The sequence below is a fragment of the Neocloeon triangulifer genome, unplaced genomic scaffold (assembly GCF_031216515.1).
Source record: "Neocloeon triangulifer isolate White Clay Creek 2 clone unplaced genomic scaffold, ASM3121651v1 ptg000014l, whole genome shotgun sequence".
NCBI lineage: Eukaryota > Metazoa > Arthropoda > Insecta > Ephemeroptera > Baetidae > Neocloeon > Neocloeon triangulifer.
Window position 1 is genome coordinate 13,333,827 of NW_026775556.1, and position 27,318 is coordinate 13,361,144.

The window sequence follows — 27,318 nt, forward strand, 5'->3', positions numbered from 1 at the left end:
ATGAACAGTCAAGCGCGGGAAAGAAAGCCTGGTTTAAGGATTTTCCCCCAATTTATTTATTGTCACATGTAATACTTTTTTGAGAAAATTCATTAGAACCAAAATAATAATTATATTACTCAATAAAATACTTTCCATCTCCTCTATCAACAGGGAAGTCCCGTAATGCGCGCAATATCAATAGTTGAAAAATTATTACGCCCCCTTTTCCCCTCCCCTCCCATGTGTTTGTGTTTATGTTATGTTTTGATCAAGAATTAATACTTTTATGTAGTTTTGATTTTTCAAAACACAGGAGGATGAGCAGAAGCAGTCTAATTTTTTTTTAATTCGTACAAGATACATTAAATTGTATGAAAAGCTTATCAAGTTCTCAATTTTTGATTATCTGTTCTTATAAGATGTCGATGAATCGTTTTATGCACCCTAGAAATATTTACAAAAACAAACCTGATTTTTTAAAACTCGCGGAAGGTGACGCTAATTTTAAAAAATTTCTGAAACCAGTAAGCATTATTTTTGTAATTTTTATTTAAGGTTGATTACACTTGTCTTTCTGTCTTATCCTGCAGGGTTTGTCGGGTAAATCAACCATAGATTTCAAGGACAAAGATGCAGTCAGAGCTTTGTCAAAAGCCCTTCTTTCTAGGGACTTTGACCTTCAGGTTGAAATACCACCAGACACTTTGATTCCTGCTCTACCTTTGCGACTGAACTATTTGCTCTGGATAGAGGACCTATTGCATTGGACAGCAGATAAAGAGGAAGTTATCCATGGAATTGATATTGGTAAAATTATAAATTTCTCTCGAGCGAAAAAATTTTGATAGGCGCTTTTGCCAGGCACTGGAGCTTCTTGCATATACTCATTACTGGCCGCCAAGAAAAACAAGTGGAAAATGACGGCTACAGAAATCCGAAAGGAAAGTGTGGAGGTGGCTGTTAAAAACATAAAGGCGAACAAGCTAGAGGATTGTATATCTGGTTTGTTTGAATCTAATTTTTATCTTTGCCTAAAATTTTAAAATTTTTTGTATTTAATTTTAGTTGTCAAGGTTGACGAAGAGCAGTTTCTTGTTGGAGTCTTGGAAGTTGAAAAAACCTATGATTTCTGCATGTGCAATCCTCCATTCTTTGCATGCGAGTCTGAGACTGACTCGATGTCAAAGTCCAGATCGCCTCATCGGGAGCCACCAAAGAATGCATTTAGTGGGTCACCATCAGAGCTTGTGGCAGTCGGGGGCGAATTGAAATTTATAAGGGAAATTATTAATGACAGCAAATATTTGGCAACGCGTGTCAAGTATGTAATTAAATAAATCTTTTGCAACTTATTTAAGATATTTTTTGCAGAGTTTACACAAGCATGGTCGGCCACAAAAATAATGCAGACATCCTCGTGAAAGAACTTCGACTAGCAAATGCGAAGAGTGTGTCGAGAACAGAGTTTTGCCAAGGAAACACAACTAGATGGGGCATCGCGTGGACTTTTTGTGAAAAAATAAAGTTGCCCGAACCAGTAAATCAGGTAATTTTCAATCAATTATCAAATTATAAAATGCAACCCCTGAAATTATTTAGGTGGTTCACAACAAAAAGCTTCAGCAGCCGATGGAACTGTTCATTCCTGAAGACATTGAAACCATGGAATACACTGTTTTTAATGTGACAAATACAATCCTAGAAATATTTCAATGCTTGCAGGTGATTTATTAAGCTATATAGTTAAATGCGAGATAGACTGGAGGAGTTATACGAATATTTTTATTTTATAGTTCACTGTGAAAGAAAATGGGAAACCACTATATGAAAACAGCAAAAAAGCAAGCTACGACGTCAGTGCTCGTCAAAACACATGGTCGAATCAAAGAAGGAAGCGAAGGGAGCAGAAGTTTTCTGATAATGCAAATGCAGAACCGGCATGCAAGAAGCTGAAACTCGAAATTGTAGAGCCTGAGCCATCAACTTCCTCACTGGAGATGCTGCAGTTCAAATTTCTTGTTGGAATAGCCGACAAGAAAATTTTCATTAAACTGACTTGGTGCGATGGCTGCTTAGGAAGAGATTCTCTTCATCAAATTTTGCAATACATCAAGAATGCATTGCACATCAAATAATTTATACTTTTCATTGTTTAATGCAAACAAAACAAAAATAAATTTGCAAGTTTATATTACAATAAAAATTTGATAAGTTTAGTGGTAAATTTTCACATTAAAACAAGAATGTATCTAAATTTTTTTATTGAGAAAAAATACAATCAACCAACAAAAACTCAACTGAGCACCTTCAACTTTGACCGGAGCACTTACACTGATGATGACAATAGCATTTCAAACAAGAGTACAGAAATCTTTGATTAGCAATATGGAAAAAAATGGCAACAAAATGAAAATACGACTGACTAGTTTCTTGTCGACAAAAATGGCACTAACCTTGGCTTTGGATTTTATCGTGTTAATGTGTTATAAGTTAAATTAATGGCCACATATTGCTTTTTCCCAGAACGTAATGTGAAATATTAATCGAGCGTGTAGACTGATCGGTTTCAACACTGAAACCAACAATTCAATCTAATCAACTATTTTAACGTCTCATTAGTAAAGACTAGTTCTCATTGCTTCAATATTACCACTGTTTTTTTCAAGCTTATTTTGTTCAATCGATGCATAATTATTGATAATTTCGATTTGACAGTTTTTTTGGGAATATAGGCCTTTAAAATATTACAAAATCTTTTATTACGCTAGTGAAAGGTTTTCAACGCGCATTAAATTCATACACAACACGACAAATACAACAATGGTTTTTAATAAATGTGTGCTTAAATGGGTCGCTAGAGACAAGGCGTAATTTCGTCTGCTTTTTTAAGTAGAGTTTTGAGTGTAAATATTTTTTTCATGTTCAGTGAAAATTTCTCAATTGGAATGTAGTAATTAACTGCTAAACTCTCGGATTACATTCAAAAAATACTTTATCTGTGTGTGCAAGTCTTGTTGAGGAAAAGGAATTACTAATAAGACGCCACTACAAAAATATCTATGATCATACTACTATAGGGGTAGCAACAGACGAAATATAGCAATGTCTCAGGCAGTGGCCCTTAATGAGTCCATCTCCCGCATCTCAGTTTGCATTATGATAGAATAGCTTCAGTGCCCTAGTTCAAATGCTAATTACTTTCCTAATTATTGCCAATAGTCATGACAAATATCTTGTGCTCCTACTGCTCTTAGTTAGATTTTTCAGACACCTCGAGTCAACCCTAATTTTGCGTTGTAATTTTTGAACTGGCCGAACAATATAATCAAGTAACATTTTGATGTAGGATTGTTGGCCATTGGTATGCTTTAGCGGGTATTGCTACCAAACTACACTTAGAGGTCACTTTCAGTAGAGCAGTTTCTCTCTAAGACTGTGACCACTAACAAGTTCTAATAATTAATATCTAAAATACAAGTTGCCATCTAATATCACCTAATACACAATTCTACCGATTATTATTTGGGGCTGAAAAAAATGCTTAGCCACGTAAGACAGTGAATTTTCAAATACCATCACATCCGGCTGAAAAAACCAAGGCTGACTTTTTACGACACTTTTTAGCTCACTGGGGAAAAATGGCTTAACACTTCCTTTTAAGTCACTTTGACATTCTGGGCAATTTTTTAGAGAATTGAACAAAATATGGAGGGTGGAAGCTTCTTAAATATGAAATAACGCTGAGTTGTGAATAAAGCCCTTCGGTAACTGACTAAAAAAAGCAGTCACTTGCAGTGACAAGGATGAAAAATTGCCCACGGAATTAATGCTCTTTGGGCATAGGCAGTTACAGCCACATGCTGATTTTCAACGATATATAAATTTTTTTGATAAATGTACGAAAAAGTGAACATATCAGTTAGCGTGTGCCTCTTTTACACAGCATTACATTATTAACATGAAATATTTTCATAATTCTCTTTACGAAAGAGTCAGCCCGTCAACAGCAATCAATATCCTCTATTATTGGCTTAGGCACAAAATTAATGCTTCATCATATTAACCAGTCCTTCAGTTACTATCTGCAGTTTTGTTATAAATGGGCTAAATTTAATTTGCAACCATTTTTCATTTAGTCCTTGCAAACAGAAAAAAATTGCTACTCACATGAGTAAATATCCACTACCGGTGCCAAACTATTAATGTACTATCAAAGAGTCAGTTCAACCTGTGTGCACTCATTAATGATGTGCTCAGCTCGACTCAATGGGCGTCATGGACAACGGCGATATAGGTAACGTGGAGCCTTCTTCGAGTTCCTTCACTACCACATTACCGACCTTGCTTAGCCCATCAATCTTACCATCAGGGGACGACTCTTTCAACTGTCGCTTTTCAACCTCAGCTTTGAAGTTTTCAATGTCTTGTTGACTGCAATTTCCAGCAAGCAAAAATAAAATATATGTGATAAAACGTTTTTATGAATGACTTGCCTTATTTGAACAAAAAGAATGCCATTGATGACATTCAGCATGTCCAGCACACTGCCCATTGAAGGTGGCTGGATCTGAATTGGTGGTAAAGTAGCGCCAGATTTTCCAGTGCAAATGTCGTTCATCTTTTTTTGAAGAACAACAGCCTGCTGTGTGAGATGGCGCAGACACTCGGAAGATTCTCGAGTCTTTTCATGCTCGTCTCCCAACTGGAAGTAAAAGGTTAGGAAATTTGCATATTTAATTAGTCGCAAGTCTTCACCAAGTGTTTGTAAATAGCATAGGTCTCCTTTTCATTGTGTAGAGCTGTCCTAAAGTCACCCATGCAACTTTGGGTTCGAGCAACCAAGTGGTATGTTACTGCAACTTTGAGAGAACGTGGTCCGTTGTACTTTATATTCAACTCGAGAGCCTTCTCGAGGAACCGAAGTGAAAGCTCGTACTCTCCGAGAGCGTGGAGAATCAGGCTGATGTTGCTCTAAAAGTACATCAAATAAAATTACTGTAAAACAGTAAGAAGAGCTGAACTTACGTCAAGGAGAGCCATTTCAGGGTGGTTTTCTCCACACACTAGAAGAGTTAAGTACCTAGCTCTGTATAGAAGCTTCAGGGAGATGCTCACTTGTGAATTTGCAAAGCAGTATAAAGCAAGGTGGACCTGGAAGTTGGAATTATAATAAATTTAGAGCGTATTTGCTTTCTGTTATAGATATTTACATATTCTGTTATAGTATAAGGATGATCAATGCCGTTCACTCTCTCGGACATGAGAACAGCCTTCTGCTGGTAGCTCATAGCTTCAGCATGATCTCCCATGATGTAGTTGAGTCGAGCCAACATTCTCAAACATTGAGCGATTTCAGGATGCATTGCCCCATACACATTGTTGAGAAGGTTTAAGGCCTCACTAATGAGCTCATACCCCTCCTTGAGGTAACCCTGCTGAATCTTAGTTTGGCCAGTAGTGTAGAAATTGTATGCATCACTAGCCTGCAGATTTTTTTTCAATCAGAATAACAATTTTCATTTTTAATGATCAAATAACATACCCTTGGATTGATGTGCTTTACAACTGGGAAGACATTGACTATGTCCTCCTCATAGAAAGTCAGTCTATTTTTAGTGTCAAACGAATATTCTCGGAGAAGGATCTGAATACCAGCTTTCATGCAGAACGATCTATAAAAAATTAGAATATGATAAAAATTGAACTTATCATTTATAGTAAATTTAATTACCTTAGCAGAGACACTTTCTGCAAAGTAAACTGTTCAGTTGCATGCTCTAAAGTCTCACAGGGCATTTCCCAGTCATAGTACATTTTTATCTCAGACTTCAGTTGGTTCCAGAGAGATTTTGGGGTCATCGTAGTCCACTCGAGACTATCTGGACTGGACAAAGGATTCATCTTTCCCTTTCGCTTGTTCCTCTTTTTAGCGTTTTTGCTTTGCAACTAATTTTTTATTTGTAATAATCTAGAGTAATGGTTGAGTATAAAAATTATCTACCTCCTCCAGTCCTTGTGGTGTATGGGACAACTGGCTGGCTGAGAGGAAACAATTGAGGAAGTGACTGATGGCTGCCGACAAGCTCATGAGTTCAACACTTTGCATGTATGTGGTAAAAATGTGCTTCGCAGATCGGCAAATGAGTTCAGACACGGCAATTGAGTGGACGTATTCGAGCTGCCAAACCTTAGACAACATATCTGCAATTTTACCCAGGTACCTAATATTGATGCCCCTGTTGTGCATGGCTTCTGAGAGGGTGATGCCATCCATAGGGGCTGATGTGTGATCCAGACAATCTCGAATCTTAATGGGATAAGGAATAAATAATTCCTCCTGAATAAAACTTATGTAAAATTTACTTACAAAGTTAGGAATTTGTGTGGTAAGCAGGAAATCAGCAGCATCTTTGACCAACTGCCTCTCCTTTTTCAGGTTTTCTCCATCTGGGCAAGTATGCCTCACGCCAGGAGAATACACATCAGGGTTGAACCTGACATCGAACTCAGTCTCCTTCAGGGAGCCCACTGCTACTGCGGCTTTTTTCACCACTTCCCTTGTACTTTCTTCCACTGAAAATAGCAATGTAAAAATAATAATAATTGAGCTGCAGTTATACTTTCAAGTTTCTCTCCACTTGTAATGGAGTCTGTTATGCTTTCAACAATTTTCTTTGCCTCCTCCGTTTCCATTTCTTTCTCAGTTGAGCCTTTTTCTTCACCATCCTTATCTTCTTTGGCATCTCCGTTTGTGATGATCTTGCCCTCAGTAAGTTTTAAAATTTCCTTTTCTTGACTACTTCTACTTTCGCGTTCTTTCTGTTTCTTGGCTCCAAGTTGTTGCAAATGGAAAGCAGCAAACTTGATAAACATCATGTATCGGTTCTCAACAAATGCATCAATAAGCTCCTGTCGCAGACAACTCAGTTTATGACGATGCTCAAGTGGGAAGCCCAGCGCTCTGACCTCTTTGCTCAACTCCTCTCCTTCCACTGTTAAAAATTGCAGAGTTACATGAAATTTTATGAATAAAAAAATATAATTACATTTAAGGAAATTCACATCAGGCGGGAAGGTCCTCAGTAAGTCAAGGATGTAGTGGCGTCCATCATTGCCGATTATTCCTTTGCACTCCACTGATGAACACAGTTCAATCTCTTCATCCTTTTCATTTATCACATAGTGTGGTAAAATCTTCAGTTGCTGGCCTGCTTTGTTCAGCTACAATATTTACAAGTTAATCCACACATTTAAAGTTTTAGATAAAAATTGTACCAGATCTAAGTATTTGGTGTGAGTGAGCACAGTTTTTCCAAAGTCAATTGAGCCATAAACGACCGATTGCTCTTGTTCTCTTTCCAGAATGCCTGGTATGATTGACTGAGCAGTCACTCTGTAGCCTCTATAGTCTATCACAACAGTTCCCAAAGTATAAAGACCAGGTTGGTCAACTGCAGAATACACTCGGACTCCTTGCAAATCATTTTTCTGGGAAATGACAAATTTGTTAGTAATAATTGCATTTTTTTTACACAGTAACTTACGGGAGCGACAAAAGCAGCTGCATCACCTCCTAATTCTTTGTAGTGGTCCCTAACGTCAAATCCAAGTGAGAAGAAGATATTGTTCCAAATATACATTTGCATTTTGGCCTCTTCACCAGGGTTGATGGCCATCACGTTGCCATCAATTACAGCCATGGCGCCCCGAGTCGCTGCAGCCACAAAATCACTGTGAACCTTGAAAATGGCACGCTCACGAAGGAGTCTTTCAGGAAGGTTTTTGCGAGGTAACTCTCTGGTGGTCTGCAGCTCTTCATTCCAGTCTCTGGTTTGTCCAGGAATGTGCTCCTCGTAACCCAACTTTGAAGAAAAAGCTTAAGACAAAAATTATTTTAAGTAAAGATTTATTTTACATTAGTTATCTCTTACTGTCTTCAGCCCTGATGGCATCAATGGTGTGATCAATGTTGGGAGCACACCATGCATAAATCTGGTAGGGAGTCGCCACCCTTTCAAATGGGTGCCTCGAGGTTCTCTTCTTTTGAAGAATGGAAAAGTTCTTTTTGAAGGCAGGGCTTATCTGACTGAGCAACTCAATAAGTGAATGGCACAAATGACTTGGGGTGGCTGGCTTTGGGTTGAACTCCTCCTCGGCCGACTGATTGACAAAGAAACCACGAGTGCACGCAGTGATGTGGTAATGTTTGTCCTCAAGAGTGACCACATACAAGTACATCAGGTCACCGTGCATCTTGCGATAACCTGGTGGTGGATTCCAACCAGACGTCGTTAAGACCTTTACAATTTGATATTTATACTCATAATTCATACATGCCATTGAAATCAAACCTTCATGCACTGTGGCCCTTTGTAATCCTTGGCCTGGGGCTGCAGAGGCAAAATGAGACGCTCTTTGCACCTTGGCATGATATAATCTGGAGGGGTGCAATCAACACTCTCTGGACGAAGCTTCCTTTTATCTAATTAAAATTAAATATGAATTTGCTTTTGTCAAACATCTATTGCAAAAAAAACCTCTGATATGTGCAGAACGGGGGGTTTCAGTTATGTCACCTTGAGTAACCATATTCAGGAATGAGAGCGAGCTGCAATCAACTCCATGGTAAGCATCAGCAGGGTCTAGACTTTTCAGCAAGTCCCTTACATGTCTGACATGTATCCTTGCCTCTCTCATTGTGTAAAGCTCCTCCACAACCTTTAAATTATTTTTTTTTACTGGAAATTTCAGAAAACGGTGAAATTTCATACTTTGATCACAGAGCCCTCTTTGAGTCCCTCAATATTTTTGAGTTCGGCAAAATTGTCTAAAGTGACATTGTCCAGCTGGAGGGAGAAACAGGTACGGTGACAAGTGTCCTCTCTATCCATGAGTAACTGATGGATCTCTTGGACCAACTCCATGCTGGAGACCTATTGAATATAATTAAAACAAAAAGTTATTGCAGTAGATTTGACATAAAATATGGTTGCTCTCTGTCAGATTCAAATTCGTGAATGCAATTAAGTTCATGCAGAACTTTCATTGAATTAATTTCATTTCGTCATTAATTATACAAAATCTAGTAACTTTATTTTTTAAACATTCAATTAAATTAACAACTTTTTTAAAATGAGGAATTAGATTATGATTAAGATTTGTTCTTACCTGAATATCAAAGGCTTCTGTTCCAGGAGATACAATCTTGACGGTGAAACCCATGTCTTGAATAAAGACGACCTCCTGCTCATCCTTCTCGGAGGCAGTTCCGTTGGTTTTCTTGTCTCCGTCCTTCAGACTCTCATCTTCGCTCTTCTCGCGCTCTTCTTGCTTGACCTCCGCGTGGCCATTTTCGGTCACCTCATGCTGGAGGCCATTCATCTTCTTGTTGTCTGGAGACAGAAGAAGAGTAACTTTAGAGCAGTGCATCACACTGGCGCGTCTGCCTCCGCGCATTGGGAGGCACGTCGAGTAAACAGTATGGGAGTGGGTCACAAAAAGGGCTGCCCTTTTGTTAAGAAAGATAGGCGCGCTTGCCGCGCTTGAAAATAAAAACAGACAAGAAAGCGGGCAGCACCAAATGATGACTGATAATGAGGGAAAAGGAAGGCGCACCATCTGCGCATAGTAATGTGCCGAGTTTGTGTTATGACGATTTAAATTTTTAATCTGCAGTCGTGACCCCTCCAGAGTCAATCGGCCAAGTAATGGAGCATCCTGTCAATGCAGTTTTACGTCAGCAATGTTCAATTGGTCCACTGTCAATGTCATAATAAGAAAGCATTGCTGTGCCCATTTGATTGATTTGATTGGTTAATTAAGAGTGGGTTTTTATCTTTTCACTTCTACCCTGTTTATTGTTTTCTATTAACACATATATCCATATCACTTTGAGAAGCGTAATAAAAACTTGAGGGGGCCACGCATGTTTCAGGAGAAGCACGCTGATCTGTTATCAAGTTTGGAAGAATAAATATTGGAATGAGCGAGAGAAGATAAGGGTGTCCCTGGTGCAGAGAGCTAAAGAAGACGCGGCGATAATGAGGAGCAGCGCCGCGAAGGGAATTTGTACCGACCCGCCGAGAGCAATGCATACGATTCTTGCTTGCACGAGGACGGTTGAACCTGCATGTCGTTAATGAATGCTAATCAAGCCTAATAATAGCGTATCTATACAGCGGCTGCTTTCTTGGTTGTCGCAACAACTGTGGAGCGCAAAACGGATGGCTGGTAGACTGTGACAAAAATTGAACTTTTCTGAGGCAAAAGAAGTGTGAAAATTTTCACGTGACCGGGTATAGATGCATCATGAATTACAGGCGTCAGATTTTCGCAGCTTTGTATTAAATTTCGCATGTCAAGCAGCTGTTTTAAAGATGAAAGCAGCACTTTGTTATAATTAGACTGCACGTTTTATACGTCGTCTCCTTAAATTTGTGTTCTTCTGAAAATCTTTAATGTAGAAAATGACAAACTGCTCTGTGGTTATGAAAATTGCATTCAAGGTTAGGTTGCTCGTAGACCGACTCGCCCCACGGTTCAAAATAAAAACGAAACAGACCAAATTAAAACACAGCAGCGACAGTGCCGTCTGCCACGTGACTTGCTGTCTGTATTGCGTATTGAGCATTATCAATAAGGCAGTTTATTCATGATTGACGAGTGCATTGGAACGCTCAAATGAATTATTCATTCAGAGTAGAAGAAACGCCGGTAAAATTTAATTCGTGAACTTTTGCTTGGTAACATACCGGCAAGAGGCTCATTGTTCTGAGGAATGAGCTAGATTTTTTTCATTGTCAGAAACCTGTTTTTTCACTTTCTAGTGTAAATTGAAAAAGAAATTAAATGCATCAACTTGCAAATAACTGGTTATCGGCGATATCTCTATACAATTTTTTAGATGCTCGACAGATTGAAGAACATTTATGCTAAAAATTAATCTTTCATATTGAAATTTATTACGCCGAAAATTGAAAGCATAAAAAACTAATAAATTGATATTATCAAAAATAAATATTTCAAAGTTCTGGATTAAAATGATTTAAAAAAAAAATGTTAGTTACATAATGACTGTGTTGAAATTGAATTTTGTTATTTCAGTGAAGCTGCGGTCGCGCCTCAAGCCTCAAGAATGCAATGTACGAAAATGTCGAGGTGCATCAGGTCAGTCGACGAGAGTCTTTCAGGCAGCATTAAAACGGTTGGCGCAGACGCCGCCTTTCCGACTAAGAGCAAACTGCCTCTTCTTGGCAGGTGGGGTGCACCGCACTATTCTTGGCGGGGCTAAAATTAGCCCCGAAAAACCAAGAGGCAGCCACAAAGAGCCAACTCGCGCACATGTGACTCCATTCTTCCTTCACGAAAGTGAATAAATCTCGCACACCTCAACTTGTTCTTTGGCAAGAAGTCGCGAAAAAGTGCTCTAATTTGTAAACAGCCACCGTAGAAATTCACTAGAAAAAAAACAGCTGTAAAAAAGCTGGGCGTGCGAAGAACAGATTGACCGAGGATCTGAATTGCGCAAACTGTTCATTCCGATTCTTTCTCAAATCAAGATGAATGAGATAAGGGAAGGGCACTTCTGTTTTTGTTGATTCAATTTGCAGTGATTGTTGTTGGACAAACAACTCTTTGGACCAGTGCAATTGTTTGATTTAGATTACCAAAAAACACTCCGAGATAAAATTATTAAATACAACAGAATATTTCCCTAAAAAAATATTAAAATCAACAGAAAAAAGTAAATGATGATGAGCTTAAAACTTTTTAATTTGGTTTTTTTTTCAATGATAAAATAGTGTATCTGTACCCATATATCTTGACGAAAAATTTCCTCTGTAAGCTAATCGTATTTGCAGCGGTTAAAATTTTTGCACAAAGAGAGAGGACTCGCTCGTCTACCGCCCTCCACAAGAGACCAGACTACGCTCACATGGCCGAGCTCAAAATCGATAGCGCGCCTGCTTGAAGGGAGAGCAGCTTCGTCTCCGACGCCGTGTGTTGAAAATCAAGCGTGGATTGCATCATCATTTTTATGGTGGAGAAAATATTTTAATTCACGGCAAATTTGCACCCAGTCCAATGGATGCAATTCGAATCGCTTCGCAAAACCGACCTAGCGCACTTTGAACGCCCTTGTCAAGCTTGGCGAAAATCAATATTGAATTTTAGCAGTGCGGAGGTCGGGGTGAATTCACCAGCAGCCCTTGGGCTGTGTCACGCCGTGCTATAAAACCCGTCGCCGGTTCGATTATCAAAGTGGGCCAACGGCTTAATTTCTGATCGGTGCGCTCATTACTGAAATGGTAAAAATGCTTATCAGCAAACGATTGTAAAATTTGCACCATTCAATAAATTATTTATAGCAATTTTTGTACTGTATACAAATAATTGGGAAAAAGTAAATTTTCTCATAAAAAAGAAAAAAAAACACACTTTAAATTTACTTCAAAAGAGGGATATTTTCAGATTACTCGTGAATGAAAAGCTATTTGGCACAAGGCGCGTGTAGACCAGGCTTAAACAAGGCGTCGAGAGTGTTTGAGAAAAAATAATTTTGTAAGCATTTTAGTGCAAGCAAACATATTTATCAAACTCTAGCGCTATTATTAGAAAAAATGGTCACAAAATTGCCTGCATTGAATCTCATAGAAATAAAAGTAAAAAATAATAAACTTTTATATTAAAATTATACAAACTAAATTGAATTATTAGTCAGAAACTCCACAATTCAAGTAATTTTGTACCTTTTGGTACCTTTAAAGTATTATTGGTATCAAAGGATTATGTTATAGCACTACGGCTACATTTTAAGCAAAAAAAATATTGTGAAATATTTTGTTGAATTTAAGATCCAGCTAAAGTGATGTGGCAAGGAAAAATCTCTAATCATCAAGTAAAAATCACATCTGTGCGATAATTTCATGACAAAGCAGTTTTCCCGAATAAAAAACCATCCAGACAGATGTGAGAATAAAAATGCATCAGTGAAAAAAATTAACAGCAATGGAAAACTGTTTGGTGGGTTAATTTTAAGTTATTGTAGTTGTGATGTGTCGCACACCACACGCAGAGAGATGAAAATCCTACATTTTTTTTTTGGTCTCATACGTTCATCGCTTTGATTGACGGGTCGCGAATGAGTTTGTCTCGCTTTCTGTCTCTCCGGTTACTTGGCTACGCATTCGCCGAAGCAGCACATGACCGCCTGTACTATGCAAAACAAACATGGTGAAATGTCTCGGTTGCGCGCCTCGTGATCTGCAAGGCGAAAAAAGGGAAACAGAGAGGCTACCAATGAAGTGGAAACAAACGGAATTTCTCGCAGGCGACTTGAGCAGTCAATCAGGAGAATAATGAGAGTAGGGAGATCTAATTATAGCTGCGTGCACAGTGCACCGCTTTGTATAATAACAAGAAACAATTCAACGACAAAAATACTGAAGCTGCATCAAAACGTTTCGTCGCTTTACTTATTGTTGGAAACAGCAAACATTTCTCAAGCAATACGAAATGGCTGTGTATACTTATAATTACTATATTTACTTCTTTAATTTTCTTTTCATCCAAACTCTTTATTTAAATATAGTGCTTTACAAAAAATAACTCCAATATTTTTTTAGTGAAAATATTTATAGTAATTGAAAACAATTGAGTGAAATTATTAGTCATAAAATATAATTATTAAAAATTGGAGGTAAATTTTTATTAATCTAACTTTGTTTGGTTTTAATTCAATTCCAAGTGGAATTAACAATTTCATACTAAGCTCTACTTAAGAATTTAAAAAGAAATCTCATTATGAGCTTCCAACCACATAAAACACTTTTATGGTAAAACTCAGGGAAAAAACAAACGAACCGTCACTCGATCCTTAATGAAGCACCCGAGAGGAACCGCACGTGTAGGAAAGTCCACATATGGCCGCAAAACCAAATAAATTATTCAAAAACAACAAACAGCACTGAAACGTGGGGAGAAACGTTATCAATTATAGATCTGGTTCGATTGTCACGGTAAATTTATGCATTTTGGAAGAAAAAAAAGGCGTCCCTTCCTATTTGAAAATAGGGTGCATACGTAATGCGGAAATTAGCCAGCGCACATAAATATTGGCGTGCGGCATCAATGGAAGCAGCAAAGTTGTGGACGATTTTACGAGAGTGCTCTTAGCGCGCAGATCAATATATTCCTCCACCGACCGGCTGACTACGGCGTGCAAGGAACACAATTCTGAAAATGCGCCGGCTGCTTCACGCAAGGTGACTTTTCTCGTCAAAAGCTGGCCCCGCAGGAAAGAAAAAAATGTACCTGCGTACCTTTGGGACGGTCAGCGGGCTAACAGAGATTCTCCCTTTTTTTTACGTCGCCTCAGTGATAATTGAATGAAGTGCCGCCGGCGACCCTCATCTTTGAAAAATGGGCTATTGCAATAGGGGTTGAGGAATATCCATGGATGCACAGCTGCCCATGTGGAGACGGACAAATATGAAATTTATCAATATTTTCAAAGTAGAAGAAAAATTTAAAAAAAATCTTTTCTACAAATAATAGTTTCAAACTGTTGTTGTTTTTTTTTTTCATGTTCAGTTTAAGGAATTCTATTTTATGAAAATTACTGTATGAGCATGTCTAGTGCTTTCTTTCAGGTGGACGAGGTTTTGAATTGGCTTTTGCAGGTGTTGAAAAATTTAGTGTCGTTTTCACCACTTCCTCCTCCGGCTTTAATTGCATTACTTTGTCACCAACAGAGGCCAAAGGAAATAATGTTTACCAGCAGGGGAGTTTTGATAAGACTAAATAACCGCAAAATACGAGCCCCTTGCTAAAATTCAAGTTAAAGTTTCCAAACGAGAAACAATTTTTCTGATATAAGAATCAGGTGAACTCGGTATTGGTAAATTCTTCGAAAGTCTCTCGCGACCTAGCTCGAGCGCACTCCTCTAATTAGCACCGCTGCCATGGTAGTATGCACGCGATTTATTTTTCAAACCGAGAGTCTGGCTACAAAACCACACCACAGTCCTCGATCACCAGTTCTGCAAACACATAAATAAGTTTGACCTTTGCTCAGTAAGTGCCGGACCATTAGAAGAAATTACACTTATGTATGAAAACTTGATCCCTGCCTGCACTTGCGCATGATGCAATATACGCAAAGGCAATTATTCTTGAAACGATTATGTAATGGATTTTAAAGTAATTAAAAAGATCTCGACGAACAGCCAACACGGAAATGTAAAAATAATCTGAGCTGGTCCAACGACTAATTTTTTCATCTTCAAGGTTATGCAGATATTTATGACGTCAAAAAAATCATCTCGCTCCTGCTCCTCATGGCACTATTCGGGCTGCAATTTATTAGGAACTAGTTGCGTAACCACTCAGATAATCGCAGAAATAAAGCACTAAATTTTCACCCCAATCCGGGTGGGTCAAAGGGGTGGCCACCCCTTCTGAAAACCTGTCTTAGCAAACGGGCACAATGAACGCAAAATTCGGAAGTGAAAATAATTTTTTTTGAATATTTAATTTCAAGAGGTGAAGGTTTGGGGGTGGTAAAGGGCAAATGACCTTGCACAAGGGTCTTTCGGAAGATATACTCACCGACCGCATGGTGCTTGCCGTTCGCGTCGGCCGCCGAACCCGTTGAGCCAGAGTCGGCATTCTTCGGCGTTGGCGGAGGTTTGTCACTGGAGGTGCTCCCTTCGACTTGAGTACCAGGAGCCATAACCCTTTGAACCCAGAGCAAACAAGAGAATCAATCGGCGAGCCTGAAGAAAACCACGGTGCCTTGGTATTTTCGGTCACTTCTCTGATGCCACTGCTGCCAACCGAATTGCGCAACGTTCACGTGAAGAATTCTCGCGACGTGAATTTTCGGGCAATATTTTTGCCTCTCCACGCCATTCAATTCTAATTCAACGAAAGCGTTTGACCTTTGAACTCTGGAAGCGTCTAAACCGCCCTTTGGACTTTGAGTGAGCACCAAAGACAAGGTTGCCAACCTGACTTAATCGAAGGGTACCAAACAGTTTACGAAAATTCCGCCTGGCAGCACGTGCTGGAATATTAAACGACCTACAGAGAGCGGTGTGTCTGCATTATTGCCATTTGATTGGCCAAACAGCCGAACCACGTGACCTTCAGCTGTAGGTAATCTGGAGTCTTTGGAAGATGCCGCGAGGAGACGCGTGCAGCCGGTCAACAGCCGGCTCACATAATGATCTCATGAAATGCCTATTTATCAACTAGCAAATTTGACATTGAAAATAAAGGGAGAAGAGTAATTCTAGCGTTAAAAGTATTGTTAAAAGAATAATGCTAACTAAGGCTGCATGGTTGCGCCGTGCTTGTGGTAAAGCATTTCCTCGTTTTCAAGTTTCTAAATTTATCTTAATATAAAAAAATAATGAAAAGAGAAAACTCAATTTTAAAATTTAATAGTAATAATGTGATTATTTTTTTTCACTGATGGATCAAATTTTTTTCGATGACTTACTTAGATATATTTAAAAAAAAAAAAATCTTTAAAAATGCTATTTTTTTTCCACCAAACTTAGCCAATATTTGTAGAAACGTAAAATAATTATAATGTTTTTTTAAATAATTAAATGCCATAGTTCAGGTTAATTTAATTATAGCAATTTAAAATTATTGTTGTAATATAAAATAAAACGCATGTTTTTTATACCAAGTAAGTAAATTAACTTTATAGTGTAAAACGACCTTGACCTAGCATTTTACTGCATACGCACCATATGGGCACGACGCACAACTGATTTAAAGATTTAAAGATGAGCTGTGTTTTTCAATGAATTGTTGACCAATCGTTTTTTTACATTGTGAAAAATGCAAAGAACAACCGGTTATAGTAATTCACAATTGCAAGGAAACTGCACGAGCGTGACCTTGTGCATATTAATTCTACCCACACAAGCAAAGCACCAACCGGAATTGCACTAATACAATTTAAAATTAAAATAGGAATTTATAATTCAAACGCTTGTTTTTCCCTATCGCAGCAGGTGTGAAACTTATCATGCGGAGGTGTATTCACACGCGCGGCTATGGTGCAGGTATTAAAAACTTGCCGCAATTGCAAAACGGAATGTACTGCAGAATATATAAAAGACACAAAGGTGTCGATGGAATCCAGGCAGTGCAGCGCAAAATGTGCCGACCTACTAGGTTTGCTATTAAAGGAAAAGGTACATGAATATTGATTTACTTAAATATTAAAATATAAAATTTGTGAATGCTGCGATTTGCACGATTAATTAAAATTAAAGACCCATTTAACACCATTCACTTTATCGGCTGATAGCGTCCACAATATGTTCCCTAAAGTAACTTATCTTTAAATATATTATAAACATTCAATACTTACATGAATTACATAGCATTACTCTTTGCACAATGACTAGTGAGAATTTAATTAATGATTAAATAAAAAATTATTTAAATGTAAGATTCATGATTTAAAAAACGAACAAAACATCTCTGCGTAGTAAAGGTAGTTATGTAAATTTAGGCGAACACTAAAAATTAGGGATGGGAAAAATAATCGATTTTAAAATTAAAATAATCGATTATTTATGCGACTTTTTATCCCAAAATAATCGACAAATAATCACTTTTAATCTATTTTAATCGCTAGTGAAAATTAAATAAATATTAATTGTGAGGGGTTTAAAAAAAACTTGTCAAAAAATGTAGCTCAAAATGATCAGAATGATCCATCCGAGATTTTTAGATGGTCACCAGAAACACTTTTTTCAGGTCGGGACTTGCCCCTAAGGGTGTCTGGGGTGCAGGGATGAGGGTGAAAAAAATTTCTTATTAAAAAGGTGGCTCAAAATGATCAGAATGATCCATCCGAGATTTTTTGATGGTCACCAGAAAAACTTTTTTCAGGTCAGGACTCAGGACTCGGGTCAGGACTTCCGTCACAAGGGTGGGCCAGGGTTCTAGGGGCGAGGGTGCAAAAAAAAAAAACTTGACAAAAAAGGTAGCTCAAAATGTTCAAAATGATCCATCCGAAATTTTTAGATGGTCACCAGAATCCATCGTTTTTTTTTTCTTTCGGGACCAGATCTAGGGTGGCAACGGTTTCAGGGGTGAGGGGTTGAAAAAAAATGTGTCAAAAAAGGTATCTCAAAATGATCAGAATGGTCCATCCAAGATTTTTAGATAGTCGCCAGAAATCATTTTTTTTTTTTTATTTTGTATTATTTTTTAATTTTGTATTATTTTTTAATTGAAAAAACCCTTTTTTTAATGAAATAATCAGAAAAAATCTATTTTTCCTGGAATAATCGGTTTTAAGCAAAATAATCGATTATAAAATTGGTTCATTCGACTCTAAATGTCATGATTCGCAAAGAAAAAATGTTTTCGGAGCCAAAAAGCAGTTCCTACTGAAAATCATTTTGATTATAATTCCCATCCCTACTAAAAATAAACCTTTTTAATTACTATTTGTTATCTAGGGGTGAGGGGTTAAAAATCATTGCCTGTGCATGGCCACGGCATGCGTGGGTCAAGGGGTGAGGGGGTGAGGGGGTAAAAATCACTGTTCGCCAAAACTAGCTAGAAATTCTCAATTTGATCTGTTTGAGATTTGTAGATGGTTGGAAACCATGATTTTTTTTATAAAATAAAAATTGCACAAATTTTAATATTTTCTCCAAAAAAAGTTGGAAGAATGTTGAAAAAAAAGTCAACTTTTCCGCTTATTAGTCGGTTTTCCATCAAATGGTTGAAATAGTCGATTTCAAAATTGAATTTTAACCTACGATTTAAACTTTTTACATCTGAAAACGCGCATAAAACACTTAAAGTCGCATTTTAGAGAATAAGTTGGTTAGTAGCTTTGCCCATCCCTTAATAATGAATGTACGGCAGTTACAAAGCTAATATTATTTAAATATTGATGAGAAGATGTAATTTTTTAAACTGCTTTTCTGTTATAGTCTCATTTTATAATTACAAAAAGTATAAAAAATTTTATTTCTAAAAATTTGACATGCATAATATAAATGCTCAATCACAAAAAAGAATTTAAAAAAATAAACTAAATAAATGCCACCTCAGGCCGTAATGTGATCGGCAGCTTGCCGCGGGTCTTGCGCAGCAACGTTCCCTGCGCTGCAGTCTCCTAGCTTGGTTCGCCGGCGAGAGTCAACTTGCTTCACTTGTTCGCCGTCGTTGCAGTGGAACAGGTGACTCCTCTCCGGCTGGCCGAGTCTTCACGCGCACATGCCGATCCACGCTGAATCTGCCCATGACCCTATGATGACCATGAAACTGTTGCTCTTCGCGCTGCTGGCGGGGGCGACGCTGGAGGCCGCGGGGGCCGTCCGCTGCGTGTGCAGCAGCCCTGGCGAGTGCGAGCCCCTGACGGACGACGACTGCCCTCAGGGTGCGTCACTCGTGTGGGACCCCTGCGGATGCTGCAGGGTGTGCGCCCGACTCGAGTTCGAGCCCTGCGGCGGTCCTGACGGCTTCCACGGCACCTGTGCCCAAGGGCTCGAGTGCGTTGCTGACCACGCTGATCTTCTTGGCACTTGCAGGAGTGAGTACACAACCTTCTCGTTATTTAATTTGCAGTTAACTTGCTAATTTAATTTGCACGCACCAATATTAATTACTCATTATATAATGCTCCTAAAAAAATGTATAGTAATTTGAGAGAATTTCTGAATATCTCCATATTAATCACATTATATTTTTATGATTTCAATGATAATTAATAATTTTAGTTACAAAATTGTTATTTTGTTATAAATTTTGATCAATTAATTTTTTGTTAATAATCTGATTGTTTTTGTACATAATTTATCTCAGATGGAATACCTCATGTGTTTAGAAAAATTAAACGTGCAACAAACCAGTGACGTTTAATGAAAGCATGAGAAAATCAGTTCAATTAAATTATGCATTGATCGGCACAAAAATTAATTGTAACTAGACCTTTGTTCTGCAAAGTGCTGACGAGGCAGCTGAAAGGTATATTAATAGTTCAAATCAAACCACCGCTGTGCGAGTTAACTCGCCCCTCAAATTCCAATGAAATTCTGTCTGCATAACTCCTTTTTTGAGCCAACACAGGAATAAAACTTGCCGTATAGGAAAGTTCTATAAATAATAAGCTAATGAATAACATTGAATTGCTTGCAAAGATACCGCTGGAATAACAGTCAATTATATAAGTTCAATTTTGTGTATCTTATTTTAGATGATGGAAGGCACAAAAACTTCTTCATAAGAGAAATCCATAATGTGAATAATACTGACAAATGAGTTGTTAAATTTATTTTTCAGGGAAAAGGCCATTTTTCTATGATATATTTTATGTTGAAGCGTGAAAAGAGTTGTAAATTAAATAACGGGTTACATTCAGCCGAGTTTTGTAGAATTGTTATATGAATTTTTCTAATTAAATGTCAACCCAAACGAAGGACACAAAAAAAAATCAGATTTTAACTTTTTGTTTTTAAACAAAGTAATGTCAGTCTGTTGCGCAACCTCCACATTCATGTTTATTATCCTGAGTGGTCTCTCTGTGATACATATTTCTCGCGTGGAATATATCTACCTGTTGTTTCGAATATCCACAGCGTTTTCACGATATGCGTATGCTGAAAAGCCACGAAACGAGAAGGTCGCTCGCAAAAACACTCAAGTTGTTTATTATCACAAAACATTTTTCATTTGTGTAGGTAATTGCGATTTATTTGGGCAACCGGAGAGACGCGTACGTCCGGCTCTGGCAGGATGCCGAATTTTAAGTTAGCAGGAGGTCCGACCTGCAGGTCGTGCTGTCGTCGGGTCGGCTGCAGGATTAATTAAACGAGGCCGCCGACGTGCAGATAATTATAAAGCTGCGGCGGCGGTCGTCTTTGTAATCCGGAGCATCTCGTGCGACACACAGAGTCGCTCGCCTGCTGCTGCCGCCGTCGTGTATGCACAAGTCTTTAACGAGTTTTCATAATTAGGAGTCGCGAGCGCGCGAGTCAGCCTAGGCCTCTGTAATTATGCCGATTTTTTTTTCGCGTGCGCTTTTCTAAATTATCAAACTTTATTCCTTTCGTTGAGGGAAAAAGTTAAAAAAGCGAAAACAGCATTACGTTGCCCACCGAGGAAAAGCACAAAATTCGGCCCAGGTGAATGAGTGCGCCTGTCAAGGAGGAAAATTACTTTCTGTTTGCTCTTCTAAAAGCTATTATAGCGTGAAATTAATTTAAACAGACATGCCCGGCACGGAAAACTCGTCTATGTTTCGTGCTGGGCGTGTGTGCGAAATTTAGCTAAGGACGTTTCGCAAGCCATAATTATGCATAGTAATGAAATTTCCATGAGATTCAACCAAGCCTGATTCGAATCACACACACACACACAGCCTGTTATTTTAGCTAGGTAATTAGAACAACGGTTGAGGACAAATTGTAGTTAGCGAGGAGGTTGCTCAGCAGGTCGAGTCACGAATCGCCTTTTGCTCTCTGGCAAAAAGTATTTTTTTCACCGGCAATTGCCAAATTTGTCAGCGTTGAGCGCAGGCGGAGGACAAAAAATCTCATTGTCAGCGGAATCGGGTCAAAACGATGTGTAGCGTGCTCGCCCGCTAACAAAAGCCCAACATGCAGTTGACAGCGCAGCATCGAGTGCAAAAGGAAGAAAGATGTTTCTAATGGCGAGAGCTCTCCAAGTCTCTCTCCCTCGAAAAGAAGCAAAGTCCAATTTGCACCTGTCAGAGTGGAAGATTCCCTCCGCCAATACCTGGCTGCCTGCTACCCCTTTTCTGCCGCCCATTAAATTGAGTTGGAAACTTTGTTAATTTTGCATTCCGCTGCTCTCGGCCGGCACGAGGAAATACGAGCTGCTGCAAAAACTGAACTAGTGTCGCACACAAAAAACTTGAGATCATTTTTGCGTCCGAAATGAGCTTGACAAGCGTGATTGCGAATCGCAAGTTTTCTCATTAAGATTTTGAATTATCAAAAAATCAAATCCGATTCCAGGAATAGCCTATTATACCTCTTGAAGATTTTGAGTCAATAACAAAATTCATGAATTAAGGCTTCATAATGATAAGACCAGATTAGTAATTTAATGTGTTTCCTTTCTGATTGTGAGTGCCAAAAATAAAAATTACACGTCCGACGCTAAAAACAAGAATTTTTATCATGTTATTTTAGTCAATAAAAAATTTTAATCCCAGATCATTTTTAATTTTTATTTAAAAATGCTATTGTTTTAGAAAATTTATTGACGGCCTCGGATGGTCTAAAGAAACCAAGTAATCCAATTTTGTATTTTCCCAAGTGTGACCTTTTTTAGCTCCACCCCACTGCTCACACTAGTTCGTAGCACAGTTAGCGTTTTCGCATGTAAAATATTTATCCAGACGCGCACGCATATTTGATATTTGATTTTCGTATCAGCACCGCGCTTTTGCATGCGAACATGAGCAGCAACAACTCTCTTGCTCCCTCAACTTGCGACTTATTTATCTTGCACGCGGTGGTTGCATACACATTAGGAGATAAAGGAGCAAGCGAGGGTGTCTACACCAGAGATTAAGATACACAATGCCGGGCAAATCCGACCTCAAGCAGACAAACAGCTCCCGATACGTTGTGCCAAGTGAGCCTGCTTGCGGCACTCCTGCTCGGATGAATAAATATTCGCGAAGAGGGCGGCAGGCACCTTGTGCAGCGCCGCGAGATGAGCCGTATGGTGATTTATGGATTAGAACGGAAAACACGGTCGCGACGCGCATTTACTTAGACTGCTGCGGTGCCGAGATAAAGTTTAATTGTGAAAGTTCCAGTGCGTGGGCGGTAATAGCTTTGCGCATATTATGTAGAGCGGTCTTTGGGTTGAATACTGAGGACCATAAATTCACAGTAATGGGTACTTAATTAGCTTTTAATTGTAGAAGTCTAAATATTTTGGCACATGTAACTTGCAAAATGTTAAAAAATTTTAAATTAAATTCAAAAGCGAGAATTTTCAATGCTAGTAAGCTCCAATAAATCACATTTTTGCTTATTGCAATAATGCATGTATGATATTTTTAAGGCGTTATTAAATTTTGCATAGCTCAATTATTCTGACTGACCTAAAATTGTTTTAAGAGAGAGAAAATAAAATTACTTCTTAATTTTGAAAGAAAAAATATGTTTGAAAAGATTTTTTTTTATAATTATTTTGAATTGAAATATCCTCTTCACATCTACGAATTTATAATACTGTAAAATTGAGATTTTCTTATTTCATCAAGGCTTTCAATGTTCAGTTCTGTTGAGTTCTGTAATTTGATTATAAGTCCACCCACCATTGCATCCCGCATAGCCAGACGCGGCGAAACAAATATTGGAATCATTCGCAGGCTTCATTTTCCTCGCCGATGAGCATTGTTTGTTTAGCATTGAGGGTGCGATGCCGTTCAATCGCGGGATTGCGCAATCCAATCGCTACCACCACCGATTCGCCTTGAATGCAAATTTCAGTCGACGGCCGCGATTACCGAACCAAACAGAAGCAATACAAAAATTCTCCATTTCCTTCCTCGCAACACCTTACTTTTTTTATTCTTTTTGTTTTCAAATTACATCACGCCCTGCTTCACGCACCTGTCATTCCGCTGGCAAAATGATGTATGGTGACATATCTGTAAAAGCTTTTCCCGCCGGCTGTGTGCGTTGCCGAAATGTAAAATATTTATTCGTCGAGTGGAGGTGGAAAAAGACTTCTCGGTGGAAATTTTGTTTTGTACATGCAAACTGTTCTTGGCGCACCAGTCCTAGGTCGATGTAATGCGTTTTGTTCCTATACTTGTTTTTGGTTTGATAGCCGGCTCGTTCTCTCTCTCTCTCTCTTTCTATATCTCGCTACTTTTATTTCATCCTCTTTTTTTGCGCCGCCAGCTGCGCGGCTTGACTTATGCGCCAAGATGGTAAGGGTGGTGGCGGCGGTGTAGAATGCAAAAGCAGACCGGATCGCAAAAAAACTGAGTGACTCTCTACTCGCAGACTGACCTATATGCATGCAAATTGAATTATTCAGGAGAGGCGGCCGTAAAAAGAATTTCAATTTTCCGATTCTCCGGTGCTATCTTCCAATCGGCACTTCTTCTCCCGGAACCAGCAAGCCGTTTGCTCTGCACAAGAACGTACGAGATGGCTTAGCGATAACTATTTTTATTGAGTTGTTAAGATATTCAGCGGATCACACACATAAAACTTGATCGTAGGATTGTTATCCGGAAAAGATTTCCATTGTGTCCGTTTGAAAAACAATTATTTACTTCAAAACTTATTGAATGACCCTGAAAGATTCTTAGCTAAGAAGCGTGATAAGATTATTATAATATAATAATTATTTAAAGTAATTTAAAGAAAGGCGTACGTTTTTTTCAAAGATATAATTTAAAAATATTGAAAAAATATTTACAAAGATAAAAAAAAATAGAAAAATATCAGTTTAATGACATCATTATGAATGGGCACTCTAAGTTATAGTGCTTATTTTCTTGTTATGTTCACAGCTATGTAATATAAATAGAAATTACTTTTAGTTTTTGCAATTTTATTTTTCAATAATTGTTTGATTTCGGGAGTAAAATGGTGAAAGCATGCAATTATTTTAAAGCATAAATTGATGCTATCTTTAATTTCTATTATGCTACAAATGTTTAGCTTCCTTAAATTAATTCTTTTGATGAAAAAAACCAATTTAAAATAAAGAATATTTTGGAAAATTTATAGAATTTTGTATTTTCAAAATTCATTTTGTTCTTGATCTATTCTTAGCAAATAGATTTAGATGATCAAGTTGATACCTATTTTAAGTTATTATTGTCATATTATTTCCACAAGCGTTTTATAAATGAATCTAAGTGATTATTAATATTTTGCGGTTACAAATAGAGTTTATTACATATCCACAAGCAATCTCTGCCAAAATACATGATATAGGTAATTATTAAAAATGATGTTGATTTCCAGGAAAAATAAATGAATTTTATTCTACTTGTTTGTTGTATAGTGAGGGTACAAAAATAGTGTTGTTCAAGGTGAAACTAATTACTAATGCAAACAACAGAGCGGCGCAAAAATGTGCACGTCTGTGCGACCTGTGCAGCTGATTAGCATGCAAAGAGGATGCGCCCGGCAGATAATTAGTCGGCAATTTCAGAGCCCGTGCAAACCTCATCTGATTAAATGGGTCTTGGGCAAACAAGAGAGCGAGTTAGTCACAAAGCAGTCTCACCAGCTGGATTAGCAGAGCAAATTGAAATATATCCGCCAGCCATGTTGCAGCTCGGCACTCCCCCGTCATCGGGTTGTACCGCATTGTTTGAACCATTAGTGGGCTCTGTGCGCCAAGAATGCCCCGCGATGCTAATGGTTGCGTGATGGCCGCTGACTGAGATTCATCGCCGTGGGCCTCTTCGTTTGTGTGCCACGACGATTTTTTCCTGTGGCTGAACAGAACAAATAATGAAATTTGCACGTTCCACAGGCGGGCATTGCGCGGCGGAGTGGATGATTAAACGGCGCGCTGCCGCAAATGAGCCAGGCTGATTCAATTTCAGCAGAAAAAACGCCGCGAGCTACTGCATGGTGCAATTTTCATTTCCACGTGAGTGGACCCATTTTGCTGTTTGGACAAGGGATATTCGCGACTTTATCCCCCTCAAAATCACAAAGCCCTTCTAGTTGCTCAAATAATAGAGCATAGAATTCATGTAAAAATTTTTACGTTTTATGAAATATTTATACTGTGTTCTGTGTTCATTCACAGTATAAATAATAATTGGTTACTCTATAAATATAATCATAATACTAAAAGGTTCTTATTAAAAAATCATTATTTTAAATTTGTATTAACTACATAACTAGTTTCTTGCTTACCTTCAAGAGATGTAGCAATATTAAAAATAATTTTAAAAGTAATGAAAATAATAATAATGTATTTTTTTAAATAATTTTAATACTTCCAATTCAATTCATTTTATTTTTATCCAAACAATTCAGACATTCCAATTGTAAAAACAAAAATGTTTGGGAGTAAGTAAACAGTTCATAAATAGACCTATTGAGTGGTACCGAATATGCAACCTGCCACACACTGAAGCTTAACCGGTTGCCTATTTTTAAATTACATTTTAAAACGCAATGGAAAATTTCCGTTTCCGCGCAGGCTGTAAATTTGGATGCGAAGTTTAAGTGTAATTCGGGCAAACCTCTGCGGTAAAAGACCGGCCTGCAATAAATTTTCCTTGCAAACAGTCGTTGGACAGGCAAAAAGAATAAATATAAACTGCGGAGCCTAAGAGTCGAGCCCATTATTCATCTGCGCACCAAAGAGATAAAGAGCAGGCGAAATTCTCACCTGAGGCACAAATTTGGCTGGGCGAGACTCTTCTTTGTTAAGAAAGTAGTGCGTCCCTAGCATCTGGCCGCTGCTACTGACAAGAGCACACAGAAGGCACGGACTCTGCTTGCCAGGCCAGCGAAAAGGAGCAGCTCTCGTGGAAGAGAAAAGGAGGCGAGGATTTGCGTTGGGATGTGGTCTTGTCACCTGAGATTTAGAGGCGCAGCCACTTGTCCCGACCGCACACTCGCCTCCCTCATTCGCGAGCACATACAGCTGGCGTACAGTACATGCAAACTTGAAACTTGTTCCGAACCTGTGTGCGCCCCTTGGGACGTTTGCTTAATGCACAAAGGGAGCCGAGAGTTGCCCTCCCAAATTAACAAGACACCCTCCCCCGCTGGCTAAATATTCATGCGACCGTCGCCCCTAGCGGGTCTCGTTACTGCCAATACATAATTTAGCCAATTAGCTCGTAATTAATTTGTGAGCGCCGATATATAGAGCACCTGCTAAGGTGCTTTCTCTCTCGTCACGTCCAAATTGTGCGGTTTGGCCTGCATGTGTAATTTACCGGCGATTATTTCATCAGCAAAGTGTTGGAGAGACGTGTTCATTTTGGGCTTACTTTTATGTCTGCCTGGGGAGTTGTCTGAATTTTAAACTCAGATATAGGGGTCACTGGCAGGGTGTGAAATATTAACTCGATTTTGACCGCGGCCAGCAGCGTGATTGACGTCAATGGCATCCAGAATGTCAGAGAGAAACGTTGAAACTGGGCTGCAATGTGAGAAAAACTTGCTGAATTTTATTAGAGAAAAATTTATTTATTAATTTATAATGCAAACCTAATTGGATTTTTATTAATTTTTTGTAGACTTATGCGTACTTTGCTATCAAGAAAGGGTAAATTTAAAATAAATAAAAACGAGTGTTGAACATGAATAA

The 27,318-nt window shown here is 38.4% G+C and overlaps 3 protein-coding genes across 6 annotated transcripts in view; 2 read left to right on the top strand and 1 right to left on the bottom strand.

Annotated features, from left to right (window-relative positions):
- Nucleotides 1–205: 205 nt before the first annotated feature.
- Nucleotides 206–2,249, top strand: LOC132199578 (U6 small nuclear RNA (adenine-(43)-N(6))-methyltransferase). 2 transcript variants are annotated; one of them, XM_059624404.1, is made up of 8 exons: nucleotides 221–351; nucleotides 402–506; nucleotides 573–789; nucleotides 844–984; nucleotides 1,048–1,303; nucleotides 1,354–1,528; nucleotides 1,582–1,704; nucleotides 1,776–2,249. In XM_059624404.1, exons 2-8 carry the CDS (start codon nucleotides 402–404, stop codon nucleotides 2,115–2,117), a joined length of 1,359 nt encoding a protein of 452 aa, XP_059480387.1. In that variant the 5' UTR covers nucleotides 221–351; the 3' UTR covers nucleotides 2,118–2,249. The 2 variants fall into 2 exon arrangements, with proteins under 2 accessions (XP_059480386.1, XP_059480387.1); XM_059624403.1 differs by having other exon boundaries at nucleotides 206–506; nucleotides 1,776–2,248.
- On the bottom strand, nucleotides 2,229–15,905 carry LOC132199575 (clustered mitochondria protein homolog). 2 transcript variants are annotated; one of them, XM_059624399.1, is made up of 19 exons: nucleotides 15,592–15,905; nucleotides 9,151–9,374; nucleotides 8,754–8,915; nucleotides 8,520–8,700; nucleotides 8,334–8,464; nucleotides 7,914–8,280; nucleotides 7,527–7,858; nucleotides 7,258–7,470; nucleotides 7,029–7,203; nucleotides 6,603–6,974; nucleotides 6,350–6,555; nucleotides 5,984–6,289; nucleotides 5,714–5,928; nucleotides 5,525–5,654; nucleotides 5,193–5,465; nucleotides 5,008–5,133; nucleotides 4,738–4,953; nucleotides 4,476–4,684; nucleotides 2,229–4,413 (listed from the first exon to the last, which is right to left on the bottom strand). In XM_059624399.1, the coding sequence occupies exons 1-19, from the start codon at nucleotides 15,713–15,715 to the stop codon at nucleotides 4,236–4,238; spliced, it is 4,140 nt and encodes a 1,379-aa protein (XP_059480382.1). In that variant the 5' UTR covers nucleotides 15,716–15,905; the 3' UTR covers nucleotides 2,229–4,235. The 2 variants fall into 2 exon arrangements, with proteins under 2 accessions (XP_059480382.1, XP_059480383.1); XM_059624400.1 differs by lacking the exon at nucleotides 15,592–15,905 and adding an exon at nucleotides 11,795–11,814.
- A 3,259-nt stretch (nucleotides 15,906–19,164) lies between these two features.
- Nucleotides 19,165–27,318, top strand: part of LOC132199580 (cysteine-rich motor neuron 1 protein-like) — a 59,094-nt gene continuing 50,940 nt past the window's right edge. For both annotated transcript variants that reach the window (XM_059624407.1, XM_059624408.1), the window contains exon 1: nucleotides 19,165–19,561. In XM_059624407.1, the coding sequence (XP_059480390.1) occupies nucleotides 19,246–19,561 (316 nt within the window). In that variant the 5' untranslated portion in view covers nucleotides 19,165–19,245. The remainder of the gene's footprint in view (nucleotides 19,562–27,318) is intronic.